This window comes from Mauremys reevesii, unplaced genomic scaffold (genome assembly GCF_016161935.1).
Source record: "Mauremys reevesii isolate NIE-2019 unplaced genomic scaffold, ASM1616193v1 Contig172, whole genome shotgun sequence".
NCBI classification, from domain to species: Eukaryota; Metazoa; Chordata; order Testudines; family Geoemydidae; genus Mauremys; species Mauremys reevesii.
In genome coordinates this window covers 55,708-76,518 of record NW_024100796.1, presented here as the reverse complement: position 1 = coordinate 76,518, position 20,811 = coordinate 55,708, and the positions used below count along the sequence as shown (strand labels likewise).

Sequence of the window (20,811 nt, the reverse complement as noted above, 5' to 3'; positions counted from 1 at the left end):
GTTTATTCACCTGTCTCTGTCAGCCCACGTGTAAATTAAGATTGTGAGTTAACAATGCAGCCGCCATTTAAATAATGGGTCGGGGTGGGAGGGAGGGCTTGAAGGCAGCCTGAAGGCAGCACTACGGGATCATCCTGCCTCCCTGAGGCCAAACACTGGAACTTTGGGGACTGTCAGAAAAAGGCAGGAGACCCCGCTGCCCTGCACTAAGCAAGTCATCGGGCAGCCCGGTGACACCTCATGACGACAGGGTCTCAGCCAGGCTTGGCTGCAAGGACACTGGCGAGATGAACGCGTAGGCCTGCGCACCTACTAGTGCTCACGTTTCCCTTTGAGAGCTGAGTTAGTGTGAAAACGATCACACGGTTATCTCAGTGCGGTGAGTGCGACACCAGGAGCCGCCTCCTGCACTGAATCGAACAGGCTGGTGTGTGACTGTCCCGCTTGGGGAGCAGAGCTGAGTGTTTTGGGAGTGCTGACAGAGAAGAGGGCTGGACACTACAGGGGAACCCAGGGACTGGGGGCCACTCTACTGTTAACCTGCACTGCGAGGAGCAGGGGCGGCGCAGCCCAGAGGAGGTTGTTTGGTGGCTGATAGGCCCGTGGTGTCAGGAGCTGACCTCCAGATTCCAAGCACAAGCAAAGTCTGCCTGCCTCTCACTGGGGCCTGGGTGGGGGCGGAGGAGGTAACAAGAGTAACTCAGCCCTAGGCACTACAAGAACCATCACACAAGCTCATAGCACACCACCAGGGCTGCTTGCACCCTCCCATTCCCCCGCCAGCCCGTAGGGTGCCACACTCCCATCCGGACTCCCCTGCACCAGAGTGAGTGCCTGCTATCCTCCCCTCCTCCCATACCAGGGTACTCCCATTCTGTCCCCAAGGCACAGCCTCCTGTGTGTGCCCCCCATTCCTCTTCTTTGTCCCCTTCCTGTTCCCCCCACCCGGGTTCCAAATTCCCCTCACTCTATGCCAACATCTTTCCATTCTCTGCCCCAGGCCAAGGGCTCTGGTGCACCCTCTTCCACCCCAATTTCCTCCTGCCCCTCATGCTAGGGAGCTCTGTGTGCCCCACTCCCCCATACCAGGGTCCCCCAGGATGTTAACTTGTCAAAACTCTACTGGGTGGATGAGCAGTGCTGAGGTGGGGTATTGTTATGCTGAAAGGTGTTAAAAGGTGTCATCCACCTGATATATAGACACTTGCAGAGGTGCCGGAAGCTGTGGCTGTGATAAGCAGATGGCTGGGGCTCCTAGAGTCCCCATTTTCCCCCCTTTCAATTTTCCCCCAGATCATTGGGGTTCTGCCCACTGATGCCTGGAATGGTCCCTGGACTGCTGACATTAATCAAACGAGGCATTCAAACGTTATCACATTACAGACAAACAGAAATGCCATTGAGGGAAGCGTAAAGCCCTCAATCTCAGCTAAAGAAAAGGCACATGTCCTCCTGCATCTGCACACAAGCCAACCTGTCACTGATGGGGCTAGGAGGAAAATTATTCCAGAATTGTTCACTTCAGGGTCTTTTACACCTTCCTCTGCAGCATCTGATGCTGGGCACTGCCCAGGCACTGTCCTGGACTAGATGAAGCCTGGGGCTGATCCCATCAGGCAGTTCCCATGTCGTACTGTGCTCCATACAGGGGATGTGAGTGCATTTCCAGTTGCTTCTGGGATGGTGTTTTCCTTCAGCTATGACATGCCATGTGTGTATTTGCTCTTTCTGGTTTCCCTTTCACATTTTCTCAGGAGCAGCAGCATTCTGTCAGAGAGTCCCAGCGTGAAACATTAGAAATGGAAAATTCCCCATTGCAAAACAGTGATGTGTATCACACCGCTGAAGCAATTAGTCTAGTGCGGGGCTAATTAGCAGACACCGGAGGAGGCCCCGTGCCCAGTGGAATTCTAGCCATGGGCTGAACAGGGCTCCACGAGGACTTTGAATTATCTTTTCTGGAATGGCTGGTTCAGGGGATTTGGTGTCTGTGAATGAGTTTTTGGGGATTCAATCCCAGTGCAAGTTCTCTCCATGCTCCAGCCCAGCCCAGCCAATGCGGGAGAGTGGAGTTCAGTCTTTGGCCTCTCCATCACAGCCCCTTTGTGCTGCTTGGGTGGCACTTAACAGGCTGTAGAGCTGGCAGATGTGGCCACCTGGTGATTCCCGTGCAGTGTAAGGATTTGGCACCACCTCGTGCAGCTCCTCACATGGAGCAGGACACAGTCCAGGGGCAGGAGGCGTGGCTAGAGCATGGCTACGCGCCGGCTACCAGTGGCTGTTGGATCAGGAAGGAGGAAGTCAGAGCTGCCCTGAGAACCGGCCAGAACAGAAGAGGAGCTAAGAAGTCACCTTTCCCTGTCCTCCCTGCCCAACATTAGCTGAATAGAGTGTGATTTTCCTGAGGGTATGGCAGATATCTGGTAGTGTCAGTGAAGGCCCGGCTGGTTATTACGGCTAACGAAGCCCCCAAACTGTGGGGAATTTAGAACTCTTTTCCTGGAAATGTCACCCCCATAATTCTGCTGTTTGCTCCCCTCTAAATGGGGCTTTTTGGTGAAATCCAACAAAGCAGCCGCTTGTCCTCATACCCGTGGATATCTGCCCTGTGCAGTGCCAAGGCATGGGAGCTCAGAAGCTCTGCTCCCCAGCAACACACATGGCAAGGGCGGGTGGGGTATGTTTTCTGCCAGATGAGTCCACGTGCCCAGACAAATGGGGAAGCTTTGCCTTTGGTTACAAATATTGTCACTCCCTGCCCCCTAGCAAGCAAGTAAGGAGCATGGGCCCAAGGGACCAAATAAGACATGACTCAACCAAGGTGGCTCACAACACAGGCAGCAGCAGAGCTGGGACTAGAACCCAGGAGTCCTGGCTCCCAGCCCCCACACTTCCATAGGGGACCTACCAGTAGCTGGGGCTAGCTCTATGCATGGCCCAAGGAAACTGGTGCCCAGCAATGCCAGGCTGGGCTAGGAGGGGGTACTCAGGAGCTGAGCGCAGCTCCGTGAGTGGATGGGGGTGTTCCCCAACTCAGCAGGGGGGTGTCTCAGGGTGAGGGTGCAGGATAAAGCCAAGGCACTGGGAGCCGCTGGCCCATTTCGGGAGGGGGAGGGGATGTAGCTGGATCTGGCTTTTGTGTCCCATCTCTGTTGGATCAACACCACCCCTGCCTCAGTTTCCCTTCTGTTTACATGTTTTCCCACAGGAAGAAGCTAGTCAGGATTGGCACATTGGAAACAGGGACTGTCCTGGCTCCAGCGCCTGCCTGTCCCGGCTTGGAGGCATGGCAGGGTCACTGAGGTTGGATGAGGATCCCTCCCCATCAGGCGGCCGGCTGGACAATGGCTCTTGGACACCACATATTTTAATTGTGAGAGTTTCTTAAGAGAAGAGGAAATGTGTGTTTAGATGTTGCTTGTAATTATTAGAACTGGGAGCACTGGCTGCTGGGAGTCTGAAAGGACAGGAAACAGGAAGGCGGGGGGAGGAGTTGAAGAGGCTGAGTGAGAGTTACAGAGGGTGCAGCAGCAGCTTGGTAGAGGTTTCCACTTTCAAAATAAAGCCCTGTGAAGTTTGTTAGTACCATGCCTGGTTACTACGACACAAATGCAGCACTTCCAAAGGGAGGAAACACACACATCTGTAACATTTACCCTCCTGCATGGCCAGCCTTTTCTGGGGAGGCTTAGCCCCCCCAGCCTCTTATCTGTACCTACGGCTGTGTCAAGAGTAAGGTCTGTAGTGTAGCTATGGCCTTACGCAGCACAGCTAACTACAGGATGGAACTGTTCGTTGCACAAGTAGTTAACAACTTTTTCACGGGAGCATTCACGGTTATGCGGTCTGTTAATGCCCCTCTTGTCATTGGGTGGAAAGGTGGCTGGGTGGGGGAGGGGGTGGGGGTTATAAATTATTGCAATAAGCCATAAATCCAGTATCTTCATTCAGCCCATGGTTTTTAGGTGTGGAAGAATAACGCAGTCTTCACTCTTAGGTTGGTTGCAACATGTCAGAGGCAGTTCATTCTCAAGCATTATTGCAAGTGGGAGAGTGCACAACAGCAGGGATCCCAAAAGATAAACAAGGAAGGCAAGTATTTATACCTTTTGTTCCATACAGTAATGATCAACAACTGCATTTTGTTTATACATCTTCCTTTCTGAGATCTTCCTTTTCTCAGCAATTTCTGCTACAGTCTGCATTCTAGTCTTAGCTAACACAAGGTCGAAAAACAGCATCCCTTGCAGTTCTTTCCACTTCAACCTTGCTTCCTAATATAAATACAGAGAAATGTGTACACATAACCTGACCCAAACAAACCAAAAATCAAAGCCCTACCAAAACAAAACTGAACACACAATTCTCCCCATGACAAGAGGATGAGAGAGAATGAACTGGACATGATAAATGTTATATGCAATCATGTTGTAGCCGGGTCATACCTAGGATATTAGAGAGGCAAGGTGGGTGAGGTATAGGGTGACCAGATAGTAAGTATGAAAATCGGGATGGGAGTGGGGTGGGATTGATAGGCACCTTAACCCCAAATATCTGGACCGTTTCTATAAAATTAGGACATCTGGTCAATCTAGCTGAGGTAATATCTTCTGTTGGACCAACTTCTGTTGGTGAAAGAAATAATCTTTCAAGGACCTGAAGAAGAACTCTGTGCAGTTCTTTTTCACTGACAGAAGTTAGACTAATAAAAGATAGTACCATGACAGATGTTAGTCATATCATTAATGTACTGGGGGAAGCTGCTCAGATACTTCATTGACGATAATAGGATAAAAACCTATATAGAATACAGTGAAGGAGAAAAAGAGAGACTTTCTGAGATTATCCTTTCCTTTTCCCGGTGATCCTATTTGCTAACAAGTAGATACATTCTTCATGCTGTTGTGGCTTTGTGCAGAAGTGTGAATTGTCTCAGTAGATTCTGATGTATTTTATCCTTTAGGCAAAGATATCTTTAAAAAAGGACTATAAATAAGACGTTATGCAAATCCGCACCACTAGGTGGAAGCAGATATTTTGAGTTGTCATTTATTGAGAAACTATTTCAAAAAGCGCAGTAATGTTCTTGGAATTTGCTTTCAGCCATAAGGCACACAGCTAAGCGGAGTCATCTATAGAGTGCTGGATCTTTAATTTTTTTCCATAAAACCTGCTTAAATTCCCTTTAATAAATTGTGTTATTTCACTCTCCTATTTGTCTGTGCTGTGACAGAAAAATAGAATTGTCTGTTAATAATGGCTTTTATTTGAAGCAGAGAGCTAGAAAACATTATTGTAAAATGTGTTGAAGAAGAAAATCTCTCTAGAAATGCAAATTATTATTATTGTTGTTATTGGGTAAATTCTACAGTCCTTGCTCAGATCCTAAGAGGTACTTAGGCTCCTAGCTCCCATTGGTTTCAGCAGAAGTTAGAGTCTAATTACCTTTGAGGATCTGGGCCTCATACCCTACTCAGACAAAACTTTGACTAACTTTAATTCAACCTAGCACTGAGCTGGGTTAAGCCCAGTATCTTACTGTACATTGTACAGAAGCTTCTTGTTAGCAGGAGTTAATCTGCTGGCTATTTTTGCAGTAATGCATTTTCTGTATTTACCACCCTTGTTTTCTTGCATCCTCAGACATTTTGGGCCTTGTACATAATGTGTATAAATGGAATATTTATCATCCTCTGACTGTAATGTGTTGAAGTGATGATGTCTTGTCAAACTGCAATCAATATGGATTGACCTGTTGATCCTCATTAGTGAGAGAAGTATATGAATTACAAGCCCAAGACCTGCTACGGGCAGTATCCCACTGCTCATTGCTGCAGCTCAACTTGCACTGCTGCAGAACACTCTGTGTGTGTGTGTGTGTGTGTGTGTGCCAAGACAAGGCTTGTGTTGTTCAAACCTGGCCCTGTAAACACACTCAGTCAACCTATGATCCAGCTCTGTAAAATGCAGCCAATTAACACCACAGTGACCATGGGTGTAAAGCTGTGGCCTCCTTTTGAGGGTCTACTGTTGCCCAAGATCTAAGTCAAGCTGAGGCAGTGTTCGGGTGATGATGTGCTAATTTCTGAGCTCCTTGATGCCTGCACAGTGTTTGTCATGGCTTTGCCACACATAATGTTGTTCTGTTATTGATCTTAATTTGTTCTGTGGCATTACATGTATGAACACTCTTCCTAATACTGGTCCATGTGTAGTGGATTTATATGTGGATGCCTTGCCCTGATGTTAACAGCTGCAATGAACAAGCTGTTATTACAATACCCATGCTCCTACACAATGCTGCATTCTTGAAAGGCCGAAGTTTATGGAGCCAGGTGTAGATAGTGAGGAGTGCATAACATAAGGACAGAGATAGGCAAATTCTCTGTGCTGACCATGCCCTTAGCTTCTTATAGAATGGCTTCCTGTTTGTGCACTGACTCACCAACCTTATGAGAAGAGCTTAAAACTAAGTGCAGAGGGGGCAGGTCAAAAAAGGTACCAGGTAAAAAAAGGTGACCTTAATAGAGGACTAGATGTTTGGGGAAAAGCAGATGTGGAAAATTGTAGTAGAATTATAGGAGTAACAAAAGGGAAATCCATGGGGGTATCTGCTTAACATCTTAGCTGTCTATACACAAATGGAAGGAGTAATAATAATGAGGAATAAACAGTAAAATCTGGGAGTTTTAGTACATAAGTCATAACTGAGCTTAACTGGCATTACAGATACTTGATAGGCTAAATCTCATGACTGGAATATTGGTATAGAGGTAAAGGTAATAATTGGAGGTATACCAATCTCCTAGAACTGGAAGGACCTTGAAAGGTCATGGAGTCCAGCCCCCTGCCTTCACTAGCAGGACCAATTGTTGCCCCAGATCCTTAAGTGGCTCCCTCAAGGATTGAACTCACAACCCTAGGTTTAGCAGGCCAATGCTCAAACCACTGAGCTATCCCTTCCTCTCTCCCTCCCACTATAGCTTGGTCAGGAAGGACAGGCAGGAAAAAAAAGAGAGGACGTATAGCGCTGTACACTTGTTCTGAGGTCCAGAAGGAGGTGAGAAGCAGACCAGTTGAAAGTCTCTGAGTAAAGATAAGAGGGGAAAAACATGGGTGATGTCCTGGAAGGGTACTATTACATACAACCAAATCAGGAAGAGGAGGGAGATGAAGCATTTCTAGAACAAAACCCAGAAATATTCAAAACACAAATCCTGATTATAATAATGGGGGATTTTACCTACCTAGACAGCTGTTAAGAAAGAAATATGGCAAAAAACAAAATTATCCAGTAAGTTCCTGGAATGTACTGGGGACAATGCTTTGTTTCAGAAAATGGAGGTAGTAACCTGAGTGACAACCATTTTAGACTTGATTCTGACCAACAGGGAGGAGCTGGTTGTGAATGTGAAGGTGGAAGGTGATTTGGATGAAAGTGATCATGAATGATAGATTTCATGATTCTAAGGAAAGGAAGGAGTGAGAATGACTGAAGAAGGACTACAAAAAGCACATTTCAATATACTCAGAGAATTGGTAGGTAGCCACCCATAAGGAAAATATCTAAGGCATAAAGGAGTTCAGGGAAGCTGGCAGTTTCTCATGGAGACAATATTAAAGGCACAACTGCCAATACAAAGGAAAGATAGGAAGAATAGTAAGTTTTTTAATGACCTGAAAATCAAAAAGAAATCCTACAAAATGTGAAACGGACAACTTACTAAGGAGGAATAGAAAAGAATAGCATATAGGTGTAAGGATAAAATCAGAAAGGGTAAGGCACAAAATCAGTTATACATAGCAAGGGACAAATGTAATTGGAATTCTTTTTCCATATGGTTTACTGCAAAGTGTGTCATCACTCTGAATGCTTTAAAGGCAACATAACTTCCAAAATCAAGAGTTGGCTCTACATATGGCCCTACATATGACCCCACACTGTATCAAACACAATAAAAATTAATGTAGTTGGTTTGTTTGGCAGGACATGGAAATTAAGTATACATTTCAATTCATTGTAAAATAATATAAAATCAATATTTGTAATACAGTTCAATAAGGTTTCATCAGGCTTTTTGATCAACCAAATTAAAAAGCAAAGGAAACCAACCAACCACACTCAAGGGTCACTGTGCATTCTCCAAGGCAGTTTCTTCTCTTTCTTTGTTTGGTGCTTTTATTTTATATAAATTCAACCAGGAGCAGATTTTCAGGTAAAACCAATATTGGAAAGTGTGGTAAACAGAGAGGGACCAAACCAAAATTCAAAATGATGTTGAGAGAATGAGAAATTCTACACTGGAGCAAATGTAGCCTCCTATTGAACTGCTTACATGTATGGGCCCAGATATTGAAATGTATTTAGGTTCCTAAAAGCTACTGATTTCAGTGTGAGTTAGGAGCCTAAATACCTTTGAGGATCTTGTCCATGTAATTACAGCACATACCTGGTCAGCAGGAGATTATGTGGTATGCTACAGTCACATTGATGTCACAATAGTGCTTGCATAATCTGAACTGGCTATCCTGGCCATGACAGAGTGAGAGGCCAGCTGCCTATCAGTACAGGAGCTCTTTGGAGAAAGGACTGGAGGAAGTGTTGAAAAGACTAAAACATGAATAAATTTGTGACTGAGCAGGAGGTAACCGAGAGAGGTAAGGGTCAGCACTGTATTTTCTAGATCCAGTCTATATTCACACACACATTCAGAAAGCATAGGCATACAGATAGATTAGTTGTAATGTTCTCCATTTCTATGACCAGAACCTCAGCTGATGTAAACCAGTGTTGCTCTGTTGTCTTCCTTGTAGCTGTGTTGATTTACACCAGTTCAGGACTTGGCCTACAGCCTCTGGAGCTGGAAACTTTCCTGAGAATCTCAGTTTGTATTGAATGTTATGGGGGAGGTCTCCCTACTTTTGTCCCAGGTGTTTTATGTTTATTATGTTTATTATCATTTTGTGTCTTCTGCATCCATGGAGCCAAGATCTAGCTGTGGAATCCTCAGAGATGGGGGAAACTAGAACAAAAAATGCAGAGGGACTTCTCTTCTGGCTGTCTAAATGAAGCTCTGCTAATATCTTAAATGCAGGATAAGAAAGCATGGGGGGGTCACACTTCTTAGCAACACTAGTGCTCCTAATCCCACACTATCACTACTGCAGCTAGATGGGCAGTGTAGGTTACAGTTAGGATTCAGTTTGCATCTGGGTGTTAGAACTGAAGGATGCAATTTGCATAAAGGATGGGCAATCACCTAACCTCAAGCAGTCTTTCCAGGGAAGGGGAAATCTTGTCAGTTCCTCTTTCATGCTTTGGAATGCTGTTACCATGGAGACAGATACATATGGCATTTCAGATTTCTTGTTAAATATTAAGGTTCCTGGAGAATTTCTGCCCACAGCTAAGAGATACATGGGAGATAAAATCCTGATTTTTTTAATACATCAGCTATTTCATAGTTTCATAGAGTTTAAGGCCAGAAGGGACCATTAGATCATCTAGTCTGACTTCCTGGATTTCACAAATCATTAAATTTCACCTAGTAGCCTTACACTGAACCCAAAAACTTGTCATCTGGGTGCTCAGGATTTTGAAAATGAGGCCCTGACTAAGCAAAACTCTTAAAGCATGTGCTTAACTTTAGGTCTCTTCGTTGGCTTAGAGTTAAGCATGTGATTAGGATGCTGAATCAGGTGTAGGTGCCTTAATATGGATTTAGGAGCTTAAGTTTAGGCAACCAGTTTTGAAAATTTGGGCCATAAAGTATTATTCTGTATGCGATCAAACCTCATCAACTGATAGTAAAGAGGGAAAGGAAGATTATTTTACAGGGGGATCTACTCGAAAGGAGCAAATTTTCTTCATTATGATTTCCCCCCAAACACATTGGGTCCTTCAGCACACAAACCTGGTCATCAGAAGGAAGGAAGAGGATTTACATGATTCTCAGGTCGTCTTCTCCTCACAGTGTTTGGGCACCTGCAGAATCTTTACTGGATAGTGAATTAAAGAGGCCAGCACCAATTTGTACCATCAATGGTAACCAACTGAATCCTTTTATTTAATTTCAGGTGTTTATAATGAGGTTGTTTCCCTCCTGGCACATATGGCTGACCAAGATAAGAACAAAATTGCCCTCAGGATTGCCTCTATAGCTAAGACCAAGCTGGCTAGTGTTGTGAGAGTTCTGCTGGAGAAACTGCAACAGGATGAGGTAGGGCAGTTTCAGGAAATTAAATCTGCTTTCCATGTGTCCACACCAAATTCTGCCTGACTTCCTGGGGGAATGCATGGGGGTAATTCAGTATAGAACTTGGTCTGGTGCGCCATCAGTATTAATCCTTCTGTCCTCAGGCGTGAACTCATCATGCAAAATGCTGTTATTACAGATCAGGATGATATAATGCTCTATAAAGAGAGCATTGTCCTTTTACACACAGTGGAGTACATGGGTTGTATATAGTAAAAGTACACTAGAGGACTAGCAATAATCTTTTTTAATAATACTGTGCCCTTCTTTAGCATCTTCATCCAAAAATCTCAAAGCACTTACCTAATACTAGTGAATTAAGACTCACAGCACCCTTGTGAGAATGGTAAGCACGATCCCCATTTACAGATGATTTGTCACAGGGAATTAAGTTACTTGCTCAACACCACTTAGCAAGTTAGTAAAAGAATGTGAATAAAACCCAAGTGAACTGACTCCCTGCTCTTATTCCTAACCAACACTCCTTTCTTATGATGACATATTATTGAGATTATAGCACTGAAGGGACCTTATCTATATATTTTCTACTGGGAGAATTCTGCAACAAAAAAATAAAAATGATGTGCACAGTATTTTAACATTTCTGCAAATATACAATATAATTGCACCGGTTCAAATTATGTATTTCAAAATCCCTGTCAGCAAGTATGTCTGTATCAATACAGACAACAAAAAGGATTGAGGAAATGTTTTTTGACAAATAGATTCCTTACTATGCATATTAATACAGAACTCTGAGTAATAATTCATTTAAACTCACTACAGAACCATATTTCCATCATCCTCAGCTGCAGTGCAAAGGCTTGGTAGAGTCAGGTAATGGAGGAGCTGAGGGAGAGGGAGGTAAATTGCTGGGAAGAAGCCTGGGTGTGAACTTGGAGGGTTGCTGGGTATGGGTGGGAAAAGTATGAAATGGTTTTTTGGGAGGGCTGGGGAGGAATTGTTAGGAGCTCCCCATGCAGACCCTGGCTGACTCCTAACCTCTCCCATTCAGTAAGGCACATCTGCCCCTGTCTCCATGTGTTCCTGCACCCCCATGGGTGCTTGCACACCCTGTTCTTGTGTTCCTCCACCCCTGCTCAGACACCCACTCCTCCCATCCCCATGTGGCTCTGTGCCCCACCCAACCACCCTCTGTCCCTGTGTAGCTCTGCACCTCCTCCCCCATCACTGTGTGTCTCTGAACCTCCCTCCTGCCCTGTAACCCTGGATCTCCACTCCCATTCAGCCCTCCCCCAGTCTGTCCTCTCCCACTAGCCCTTATGAGCAGAACTGAACTGCTTGTCTTGGCCTCCTAGTACTTTAATTATTTGAATTACTTGATTAATTATGAATCTCTTTTGGTTTTAAAGAATAAAATTGTTGCCTAATCCAGAGCTACTTGTATTACGTAGTGCTTATGTATTCATAAATTATCAGTGACAATTTTCAATTAAACAAATCCTCCTGACATTTAAAAATGAATGGAAGGAGCTTCTCCCCAGTGGAGCTGTGTGTTCTGGTTGCAGTTTGCAGAAGCCTCCTTTTCAAGCAGCACCCCTGGAATGTTTAGCTAATCGAGAGATCTGATTGGCTCTGAACATTCCAAAGGGCTTTATGACCTTGGCATGCAGGTTACCTAGATTTAGAGACTCCCAGGAGACAGAGATGGAAAAGATCTATTGGATCATCCAGTCCATTTCCCTGCGAACGCAGAACCATTCCAAATGGCCATTTTCCACTGGTTTGGCTAAACTAATTTTAAAAGCCCCTAATGACTGAACTTCCACTATTTTCCTAGGAAGACTATGTCATAACCTTATAGACCTGTCTCACAGGTGAGGCATTTTTCCTGTTGTTAAAGTCTAAATTGTATGTCTTTTTTTTAGTTTAATCCCATTACTCCTACTTTTACCTAAATGTATTATACTAAAAAATTCATCTCCTCCTTGATGTTCACACGCTTCACATAGTTGTATGGTATTATCATGTCTCCTCATAGCCATCCTTTGGTCAAGATCTGCCGTAGACAGTTCTTTCAGTCTGTCTTCAGAAGTAGAGGTCTGCTCGGGCCCAGTTTTGAAGCCCAACCTGAACTGGCCCCAAGCCCACTCACCTCACCTTGAGAGGGTTGAATAATTTTCCATCCTGGTCCCAACCCTTCCTCAAATCGATATTGCCACCGCATCCTGCTTGTGGAGCCAGCAGCGGCAACAATGTTCAGCAATGGCTTCATCCTCTGACACTGCCCCCTGTTGTGCCGATCCCATGGGCTAAAGGAGGAGAGCCGACCTGACCTGAGCCCAAGAGAGTCAGTTGTTTTCTCATCCAACCTGAGCCTGATGCCTGTAGTCAGGTCCCATAGGATTTGGGTCAGGTTGCAGGGCTCTATTCAGAAGTCAATTCTGCCACCCCCCCTGCATTCTTTTTTGCTCTCCCACGAATTACTTCCAATTTGTTGATCTCTCTGGGAATGTGGTGCTAGAAAATGCAATAATCCAGATACAGTCACACCTTAGATGAACAGAGGAACTGTCGTCTTCCTGCTTTGTGCCATGATCCCTGTGTGGAAAAGACCCAACCCACATGGCTCTTTGTGGTAGCCATCACCCCTTGCATATACACGTTGACTTGGTTTTTCACTGTCACCCCCAGGGCACTTGTTGCTTCCCACTTTTCTCCTCCCATTATGTCAGTTACCTCCATTCCAGATGTGCTAGTTTGCAGTTTTCTGAAAAGAACCTTGTTCTTCGCTCAGGTTTTTAATTTCTCTTTATTTTTTTTCTGTCCCAGCTGATACTAAACTCCCCCATTTTTAGTATCATCTGTGAATTTCTACACTGATGGGCCTCATAAAAGACACCTTTGAGTGTGCGACTGTCAATGAAGATCTAACTGCTGAGCTAATTTCCCCTAGGAGCTGTTGAGGACTTACTGCGGGAGTTGGGTATTTTGTAATTACACATTTACCAATTCTGTCTGGAGTGGCTAGAGCAAGGGCAAGGGGCTCCTTTTTATTGTTGGTTTTCAATAAATGAAACTCGAGAAGGGGGCAGTGAAGGAGGCTTCTTCTGGCTTTTTTTCTCTGCAGGAAGATTAAAATATGTCAATTGTTCGGCTGCTTCTGAAGTGCTGCTAATGCGATGATTGTGGAGGGCATGGCATGTTTGACACCAGTTAAGCATGCTGGCTGAGGAGTCAGTGTGGCCTAGTGGATAGGACTCTGGATAATGACTCAGGAGACATGGATTCTCTTCCTGGCCACGGACCTGCTCTGTTCTGATAAGACTTGGGCTAATCACTTCATGTTTGGATTGGAAGCTCTTTAGGGCAGGGGCTTATTTGTCAAATTACTGTGTGGTCATCAAGAAAACTTTTCCCAATTGTTTGTTCTCTTTCTGGTTTGTCCTCAGCAAAACAAAATAGGCATTTACTATATCCTGAGAATGTGTTAGAGCAGGACACCGGGGCCTAGAGAGAAGGCTAGTGAACAAAATTATAAGCCTAGCCTCAGAGCAGATGAGAGAGACTCGGTAAGTTAGTTCTCCTGAGCTACTAATCAAAGGATCCAAAGCTTTAACTAATTAAAACTCTCTTTGGGGGTGGGGGCAGAGTAAACTATATACTGAAATGAAAATGTATTCTTCTGTTAGAGGCCCACACCTTCCTCCAGACCAAAGCCCAGGTCCTAGACAGCACTTGTGCACATGCATAAGATGGGAAAACTCACATGTGAAAGTTACACATGTGCTTAAGTGATTTGCAGGATCATAACCCGAGACACATGATATCAGACACAGAGACAGGCCTATGGTTTCTTAATGAGCACGTCTTTCCCAAAGTCTACTAGGGATTTCATTTTTTATACTGATGTTATGTGGGAGGTACTCTGATACTATAGCGATAAGTGCAGTATAAAGCCCTAAGACAGACAGAATCTGAGCTATCTCCAAAAGCAGCAGCATTGGATTTAGAATCTAGTTTGGCAGCAGGAAAACCCATGGAAAAATCCCTCTCTTGTTCCAAAGGAAGTCAGCCTCCTTTTGGGGGACAGTTTATTCCAGGAAAGCTCTCTGAATATCGTTGAAGCTGCCCAGTCTGTCTCTTACTACCTCCTTAGGGAAGGGCGGGGCAAAATATCATGTGACTATGGTGACCAGTCATCCACCACAAGGAGCTACTAGTGAATAGTCTAACCAAGCAGCTTGCAAGCAACTCAAAGGCTGAAGATTGTTTTGATTCAATGAATATTTATAAGTAATGACTCTATCCACAGAAAGTTGGGTGGGTTCATTCACAACTTATGCACAGAAATTAGGACTTGACTCATCTAAACAACTCTGGCTAGTGCAGCCGGCTTCAGTCACCTCAGTCTCTCTCGCTCTCTCTCTTTTTTTTTTTTAGCAAGTAACAAATGAACTTAAAGTGGCAGCTAGTAACACCTTAGTGACGCTGGCACGCTGCTATTTCAATGATGTGATGTCTGAGCTGCGGTGTCATCTGAACCTGCCGGAAGAGTTTATTTTAGTTACACTGGGCAACCTGTCATCAGCCTATGGTATGGTAACTTCCATCTTTTGTTTCAAAGTTATTGTCTTTCATTTAAGGACAGGGGATTACTCTCTCTACCTAAAAATATTACAGCTAAACAGAGCTCTGCTTGAGTGTGTGCGTGAGTGCATGTGTGTGTGTGTGGAGAGACACAGGATTCACTGCTCTTGCTAGTTCTGGCTTCCAGATCATGAGCTATCCAGACAGAGGTGCAAGCTGTAACTTCTGCCCCTGACTGAAGTTCCTTAAGGATGGGAATGAGTGGAAGATCAGGTCCAGTGGAGCTCTTCTTCACCCCACTTCCCACCCGGCCCCAGTGCGCCTCCTTACGCTGGGAGTGAGTTGGGCATCAGGCACAGTTGTGCACTGGTGGAGGATTCCCTTCAGGGTGAATCCCACTGGGTATCAATGGCTGCTGTAAAGCCATCCTGCTCTGCTTACACAGTGCAAAATGGCCCAGGAGCCCGTAGCATCCTGCCCCACAGTGTTTCTAAGTGTGTTCTAAGAAGGCGGAGAGCAGCCGATTATCTGTCTTCCTTCTCTTCTGGCCTTTCTCTGCAGCACTTAAGTGTATCCGTTTTGTGAGAATGACCCTGTATGACATGGACTGCATGCTGGAGTTAGTCAACGACAGCAGGATGAGACAAGCATTTTGTGGTGGTAAGTGCCAGAACTTGCTATAGGTGCCCAAAATGGATACTTAGGGTTTTGGTACAATTGAAGTGACTGACCAAGTTTGCAAACAGGCCCTGCACTGTGCTCCCTGCCCTGGGTTGCACCAGGTACTGTGTTCCTTGGCTCCCATGGCACTCAGTGAAGTTGAGAGTGCTCTGTACTTTGCAGGAAGCGCTGAGCATTTGTAAGTTCAGGCCCTTTATGACTCATGGATATAATTTAAAATAAACAGACACAAAGGCTGAAGCTGCCCATCTGCCAGCAGTCTCCTGGGGGAGGAGGTGAAGGGAGCAGATTTCAATACTGTACATTTAAAAATCCCATTTCCAACTTCTTCACCCATTCTCTCCTTAGTTTCTTTATCATCATCTCCTTTCACCCTCTTTCTCTGTCTTCTTCCTCTCCACTTCTCTCTTCCTGTGCTTTTCAGGTGATGCTCAGTAAGGGGTTAATCCTGTGCCTTTGAGGTAAATGGGAATTTTGCCATCAACTTCATAGAGAACAGGATTGGGCCCTAATTCTCTTAGAAAGGACACTAGATACACCTACCTTTAGGGCAAAGTGCTCCCACTATGTTCAAATCCCAGTAAAGCCAATGGCAGTTAGGGGCACTCAACATCTTTCAGACAAACTGTAACTCAGGATGAAATCATACAGTGTTAGGTTAAATAAACAATAACTGCAGAGGACACGAGTCATTTACAGGAGAGCTTGCTGAAATATTTTGATTTTTAATTATATTTTCCATAATTTCCAAATTTGATGAAAACAAACCTGAAAAATGTCCATGACAATTTTGATCAGGAAGTGTGCGCCCAGTGTTTTGGAGCATCTAAAGAGGTGACTGAATTTTTCAGATATTTGAAAATAGAAATGATTTTACACTTTGCAATTTTGAAAGAAAAACAACTATCCGTAAAGATTTTTAATTTAATTTAAACTGCTTTTTCAACCAGCTCTAATTAAGAGGTAAAAGGAAGGGAGAAAAGATTTGTCTTCAAATGATGGTAATTGAAATAAGATTGAGAGATCTGCAAACTAAAAAGCCTTTTGAGAAACAAGACACGGAATGTGGGGAAGAGAAATAGCTCAAAATTGATGTTGGATTTCAGCGCCTATTCCTGAACCAAGCAGTAGCTGCCATGGAATTGTAGTAAACTTTAGGCCTGGGTGTGTTCACTGATAAAGCAACTTCTCCTTGTTACCAATATGTCCTTTCACATTGCCTGTCTTCTCTCCTTCCATGCAGTTCTGGAAAATGGTCAAGAGCAGTAAATTTCTATTTCACCAACTGGGAAAAGTGCTCATTCCAAGAGAATGGATGCATCGCAATTCTGCGATCCAATTCTTCCTATTTATGCTCATGTGACCAGCAACTGGCTGACCTGTGAGGAGCCGGAGGTGAGAATTGCTGGCTTTCTAAACCTTTAGCAGAAATTGTAACATTAAATTCTATGTGTCTGGCACTCATTGTGATGATGACATTTAATGGTAGGTCCTTTTGGATGGAACAGAGTGTCATGTAAAACATCTAAAATCCAAACATTTATAATGTCACCACAACGTGGAAATTCTGTCTGTACGCAGTGTACATGGATTCTAGTTTTATGCACCTAACGTGCAGATGAACGCGGGATAGTGGGCTAAATTAATTCCTCCATTCAGCCCCAGTGGAGTTCCAGCAGGGATGAGTTGGCCTAGAATGCATACTAATCTGGGGAATATTTTACCTGGTATAGTTGTGAGGTGCATTAGGATATAATCCTGAAAACCAACCCTACGAGTCCTGGTTCTTACCAGGAAATATTGATAGGCCCATTCCTACAGTGGAGCAAGGGAAGGTGCACTCATTGGAAGTAGAAAAGGTGTGCCCATTGAATGATATTGAATGAATTCATAGGAACATAAATTCTGTGTCTCATCTATGCAGCTCAAGCAGGCTATCATCAAAGCCCTTGGTCCCATGATGAGCCTCCTGCTACACAAAGAAGGCCATCAAGATCAGCTATTTAAACCGATCTCATGGCTCCTTGAGCAATATAAGGAGAACACTGATGTTTTTCACATCACCAAGGTGAGGTACCGCTCCTTAAGGTAACTGTCTATGTGTCTGCATATATGAACTGCATGAGGAATTTGCTGCCAGTGGGGTTTCCTGGTTGAGACAGTGACTTGTTAGAAAATAAATATCCACACAAGCTCTGGGTTTGTACACGTGGTGAGCCAGGCAACAAGATCTGTAGGTAAATGCCTCTTATGAAAAGCATCCTCTGTTTCCTGGGGAGGATGATAAGGAGATAGAAAACAAAACACCTACCCCCCCACTCCAAAAAGATCCTCCCTCCTTGAGATTTCCCAGTACATCCTGTCAACTCTGCGTCTCTGTTTTAGTTCATAAGCTCCTCAGAGCAGGGGCTGCCATATGTTGTCTCTGGTCAGTACCAAGACAACTGTCATTGGTTGAAAATTAATACTAAGGAGGCTTGAGAGTCATTGCTTTGGATTATGGAACTAGATGGATCTAAAAGCATTGCCTGTCTATTTCATCTCCTGCTCTGTGCAGTGCTGTTGTAGCCATGTTGGTCCCAAGATATTAGAATGCCAAGGTGGGTGAGATAATCTAATTAAAGATATTGTCTCACTCCCGTTGTCTCTCTATTTCATCGACCCTGAGTACCACATAAGCAAGAAGTAAGGGCCATATTCTGTCTTCAGTGGGGCTACACAGTTATAGCTGTCTCGTGAGTTCATTTACAACTTCTTGGTAGTGATATTTACTCACCATCTCTGTTGGTTGAAGCTTTCTGGTACAGAGTATGTGGTCACTTTTGGGGTTGAAATACCCATGATTTGGAGGGAACCAATGCATCATGGACTTGTTTGATAGCATCAGGGCACTACAGAACTGCTTCAATATAGTAAAATCTGTAGATGGCATCAGAGACATTCTGGAAACTTGAAGCAGCAAAGGAGAAAAGTGTTTAGATGCAGGAAGGAATTGATTTTCACCTTTTTTATCAATAACCTGGCAGAGGACATAAAATCTTCCCTGCTAAAGTTGGCAGATGAGATGAAAATTGGGAAGTGGTAAAAAATGGAGAGGACAGATTCAGAGAGATCTAGATCACTTGGTAAACTGGGTGCAAACAAAGGTGCATTTAAATATGGCTGAATGTAAATGTGAGCATCTAGGCGCAAAGAATTTAGGCCATACATACATGATGGGGGATGCTGTCCTGGGAAGCAGTGACTTTTTGAAAAGATTGTGGGGATCATGATGAATAATCAGCTGAACACGATCTCAAGCTGTGTCCAAAAAAGCTGAAAAGCATGAAAAGGGGAATCTCAAGGAGGAGTTCAGTGGTTGTTTTACTTCTAAATCTGGCACTTGGGTGACTACTGTTGGAATACTTTGTCCAGTTCTAGTGCCCACAACTCAAAAAGGGTGTTGATAAATTGGAGAGGAGATTGAGAGAAGAGCCACAGTGATTAAAGGATTAGAAAACATGCCTTACAGTGGTAGAATCAAGGAACTCAATCTATTTAGTTTAACAAACGGAAAGTAAAAGGGTGTGTGATGGGGTTTACCTACCCCACATTGGTTCAGCAGGGGTTAATCCTACTTTGTGGGCCGAGGAGGCCATGGCCCCTCATCTCTGCTGGGCATGCTTCAGCTGGAACCAGGATATAAAAGAGAACCACTCAGCTCAGTCTGGGATGGCTGCCGAAGGGAGCAGAGGTGCATTGCAGGCTCCTGCAGAGAGACTGCCAGTGCTCCAGGATTCAGAGGCCAGCCGGACTGTGGCTGCAACCAACGACCCCCAGCCACCCAATGCCAGAGATGGAGGAGAGACCACAGAATCCCTGAGTGGGAAGTAGCCTAGGTAGACTAAGCACTGATCCAGTTGAGGCACTGGGTTTTGACTTGGCATGTTTTGGAAGGATCCCCGCTGATTTGGTGGCAGATACCTCTGCAGCAAGACAGGCCCCTGTGCTGGGACCTTTGGAATAGGTAGGAGCCAGTGGAGAAGGGCTGGTCACTAGGCAACACTTCCCTGCCACAAAAGGTGGTTCTAATGACTTTGGCCACTAGGCCGCACTACCATACCTAGAAGGGGACCGCTATTGACTCAGGCTGTTGGGCCGTGAACCCTCACCGAAGGGCTGCTGCGCTGATCCCAACCATTAGGCTATGCTGCCCTAGGAGCCAGGACTGCTGCGGTGGCTAGGGAGACTAGGCCAGCTGGGCCGCCCAAGATCTACTTCAGTTCCTCCACAACCTGGTACCACCTGACGGGGTGGACCTATCCTGTGACAGGGTGACTTCATGACAGTCTATAATATCTTACATGAGGGAGTCATGTTTTATAACGGGCTCTTCAGTCTAGCAGAGAAAGGTGTAACTTGATCCAATGGCTAGAAACTGAAGCAAGACACATTCAGATTGGAAATACAGCGTCCATTTTTAATGGCAAGATAATTAACCATTAGAACCATTTACCAAGGGCCGAGGCAGATTCTCCTCACTGATAGTTTTTAAATTGAGATTGGGATGTTTTTCTAAAAGCTCTGCTCTGGGAATTATTCTGGGCAAGGTCTGTGGCCTGTGTTATACCGAGGTCAGACAAGATGATGGCAATAATCTGTTCCAGCCTTGGAATCCACGAATCTCTGAATCTGCTTCAGTCACTACATATTGCTCCTGTGTGTGCCACCATCTGACTTTCATCCTCTGTTGCAGAGTCTGAGCCAGCTCTTGGAGGTCTCGGTGAATATAAGATCCCTCTCCTAAGACGAAGTTTCAAGCCATCTGCAGTGCTCTTCACAACCAGGTGAGAGGTGGTTTTGCTTGGATCCCTTGAGCTTAGGCACAGCAGATCTGAAGCATATTAACAATCAAAATATATGGAATGATAGTGCAGAGCCTGGGGACCGCCTCATGCCTTACTGATTTCTGCAGGCTCAAGAGTAAGCAGGTAGAGGTCTCATTTTCTTAGCTAATATCAAGCTCAGTTTGTAAAGCAATTTTACCATGTGATTATCAGGGGAGTCAGAGTTGTACAGTAAACACTGTGGCTGTGTCTTGATTCGATGAGCTCTGCTGTTCAAAACACTTAAGCTTCTCTCATCTAATGTATTGACATTGTGTTTGATTCTTGCTGTGCATTCAGTACCATCCACCTGGGGTTCAGACCTCTAGTTGGACATGTAGGAAGTGGAAGCTTAGAAATTAATTGAACATTTTCTTTCAATTGCTTCTGATTAGTTTTTCTTTGACCATTTCCTTCTTCCCACAGCTCTGTTCTCAAGCTAAGCTGCTCAGCATGGA

At 44.6% G+C, this 20,811-nt stretch overlaps 1 protein-coding gene across 4 annotated transcripts; it reads left to right on the top strand.

Moving 5' to 3' along the window:
• Positions 1–8,523: 8,523 nt before the first annotated feature.
• On the top strand, positions 8,524–20,793 carry LOC120393267. Of its 4 annotated transcripts, none has more exons than XR_005591984.1 (7): positions 8,524–8,658; positions 10,078–10,220; positions 14,661–14,814; positions 15,369–15,467; positions 16,799–16,883; positions 17,413–17,556; positions 20,780–20,793. XR_005591984.1 is itself a non-coding variant. In XM_039517816.1 (5 exons), the coding sequence occupies exons 1-5, from the start codon at positions 8,619–8,621 to the stop codon at positions 15,924–15,926; spliced, it is 450 nt and encodes a 149-aa protein (XP_039373750.1). In that variant the 5' UTR covers positions 8,524–8,618; the 3' UTR covers positions 15,927–15,938. The 4 variants fall into 4 exon arrangements, 1 of the variants encoding a protein (XP_039373750.1); XR_005591983.1 differs by lacking the exon at positions 20,780–20,793 and adding an exon at positions 20,224–20,276; XM_039517816.1 differs by lacking the exons at positions 16,799–16,883; positions 17,413–17,556; positions 20,780–20,793 and adding an exon at positions 15,913–15,938.
• Positions 20,794–20,811: the final 18 nt, after the last annotated feature.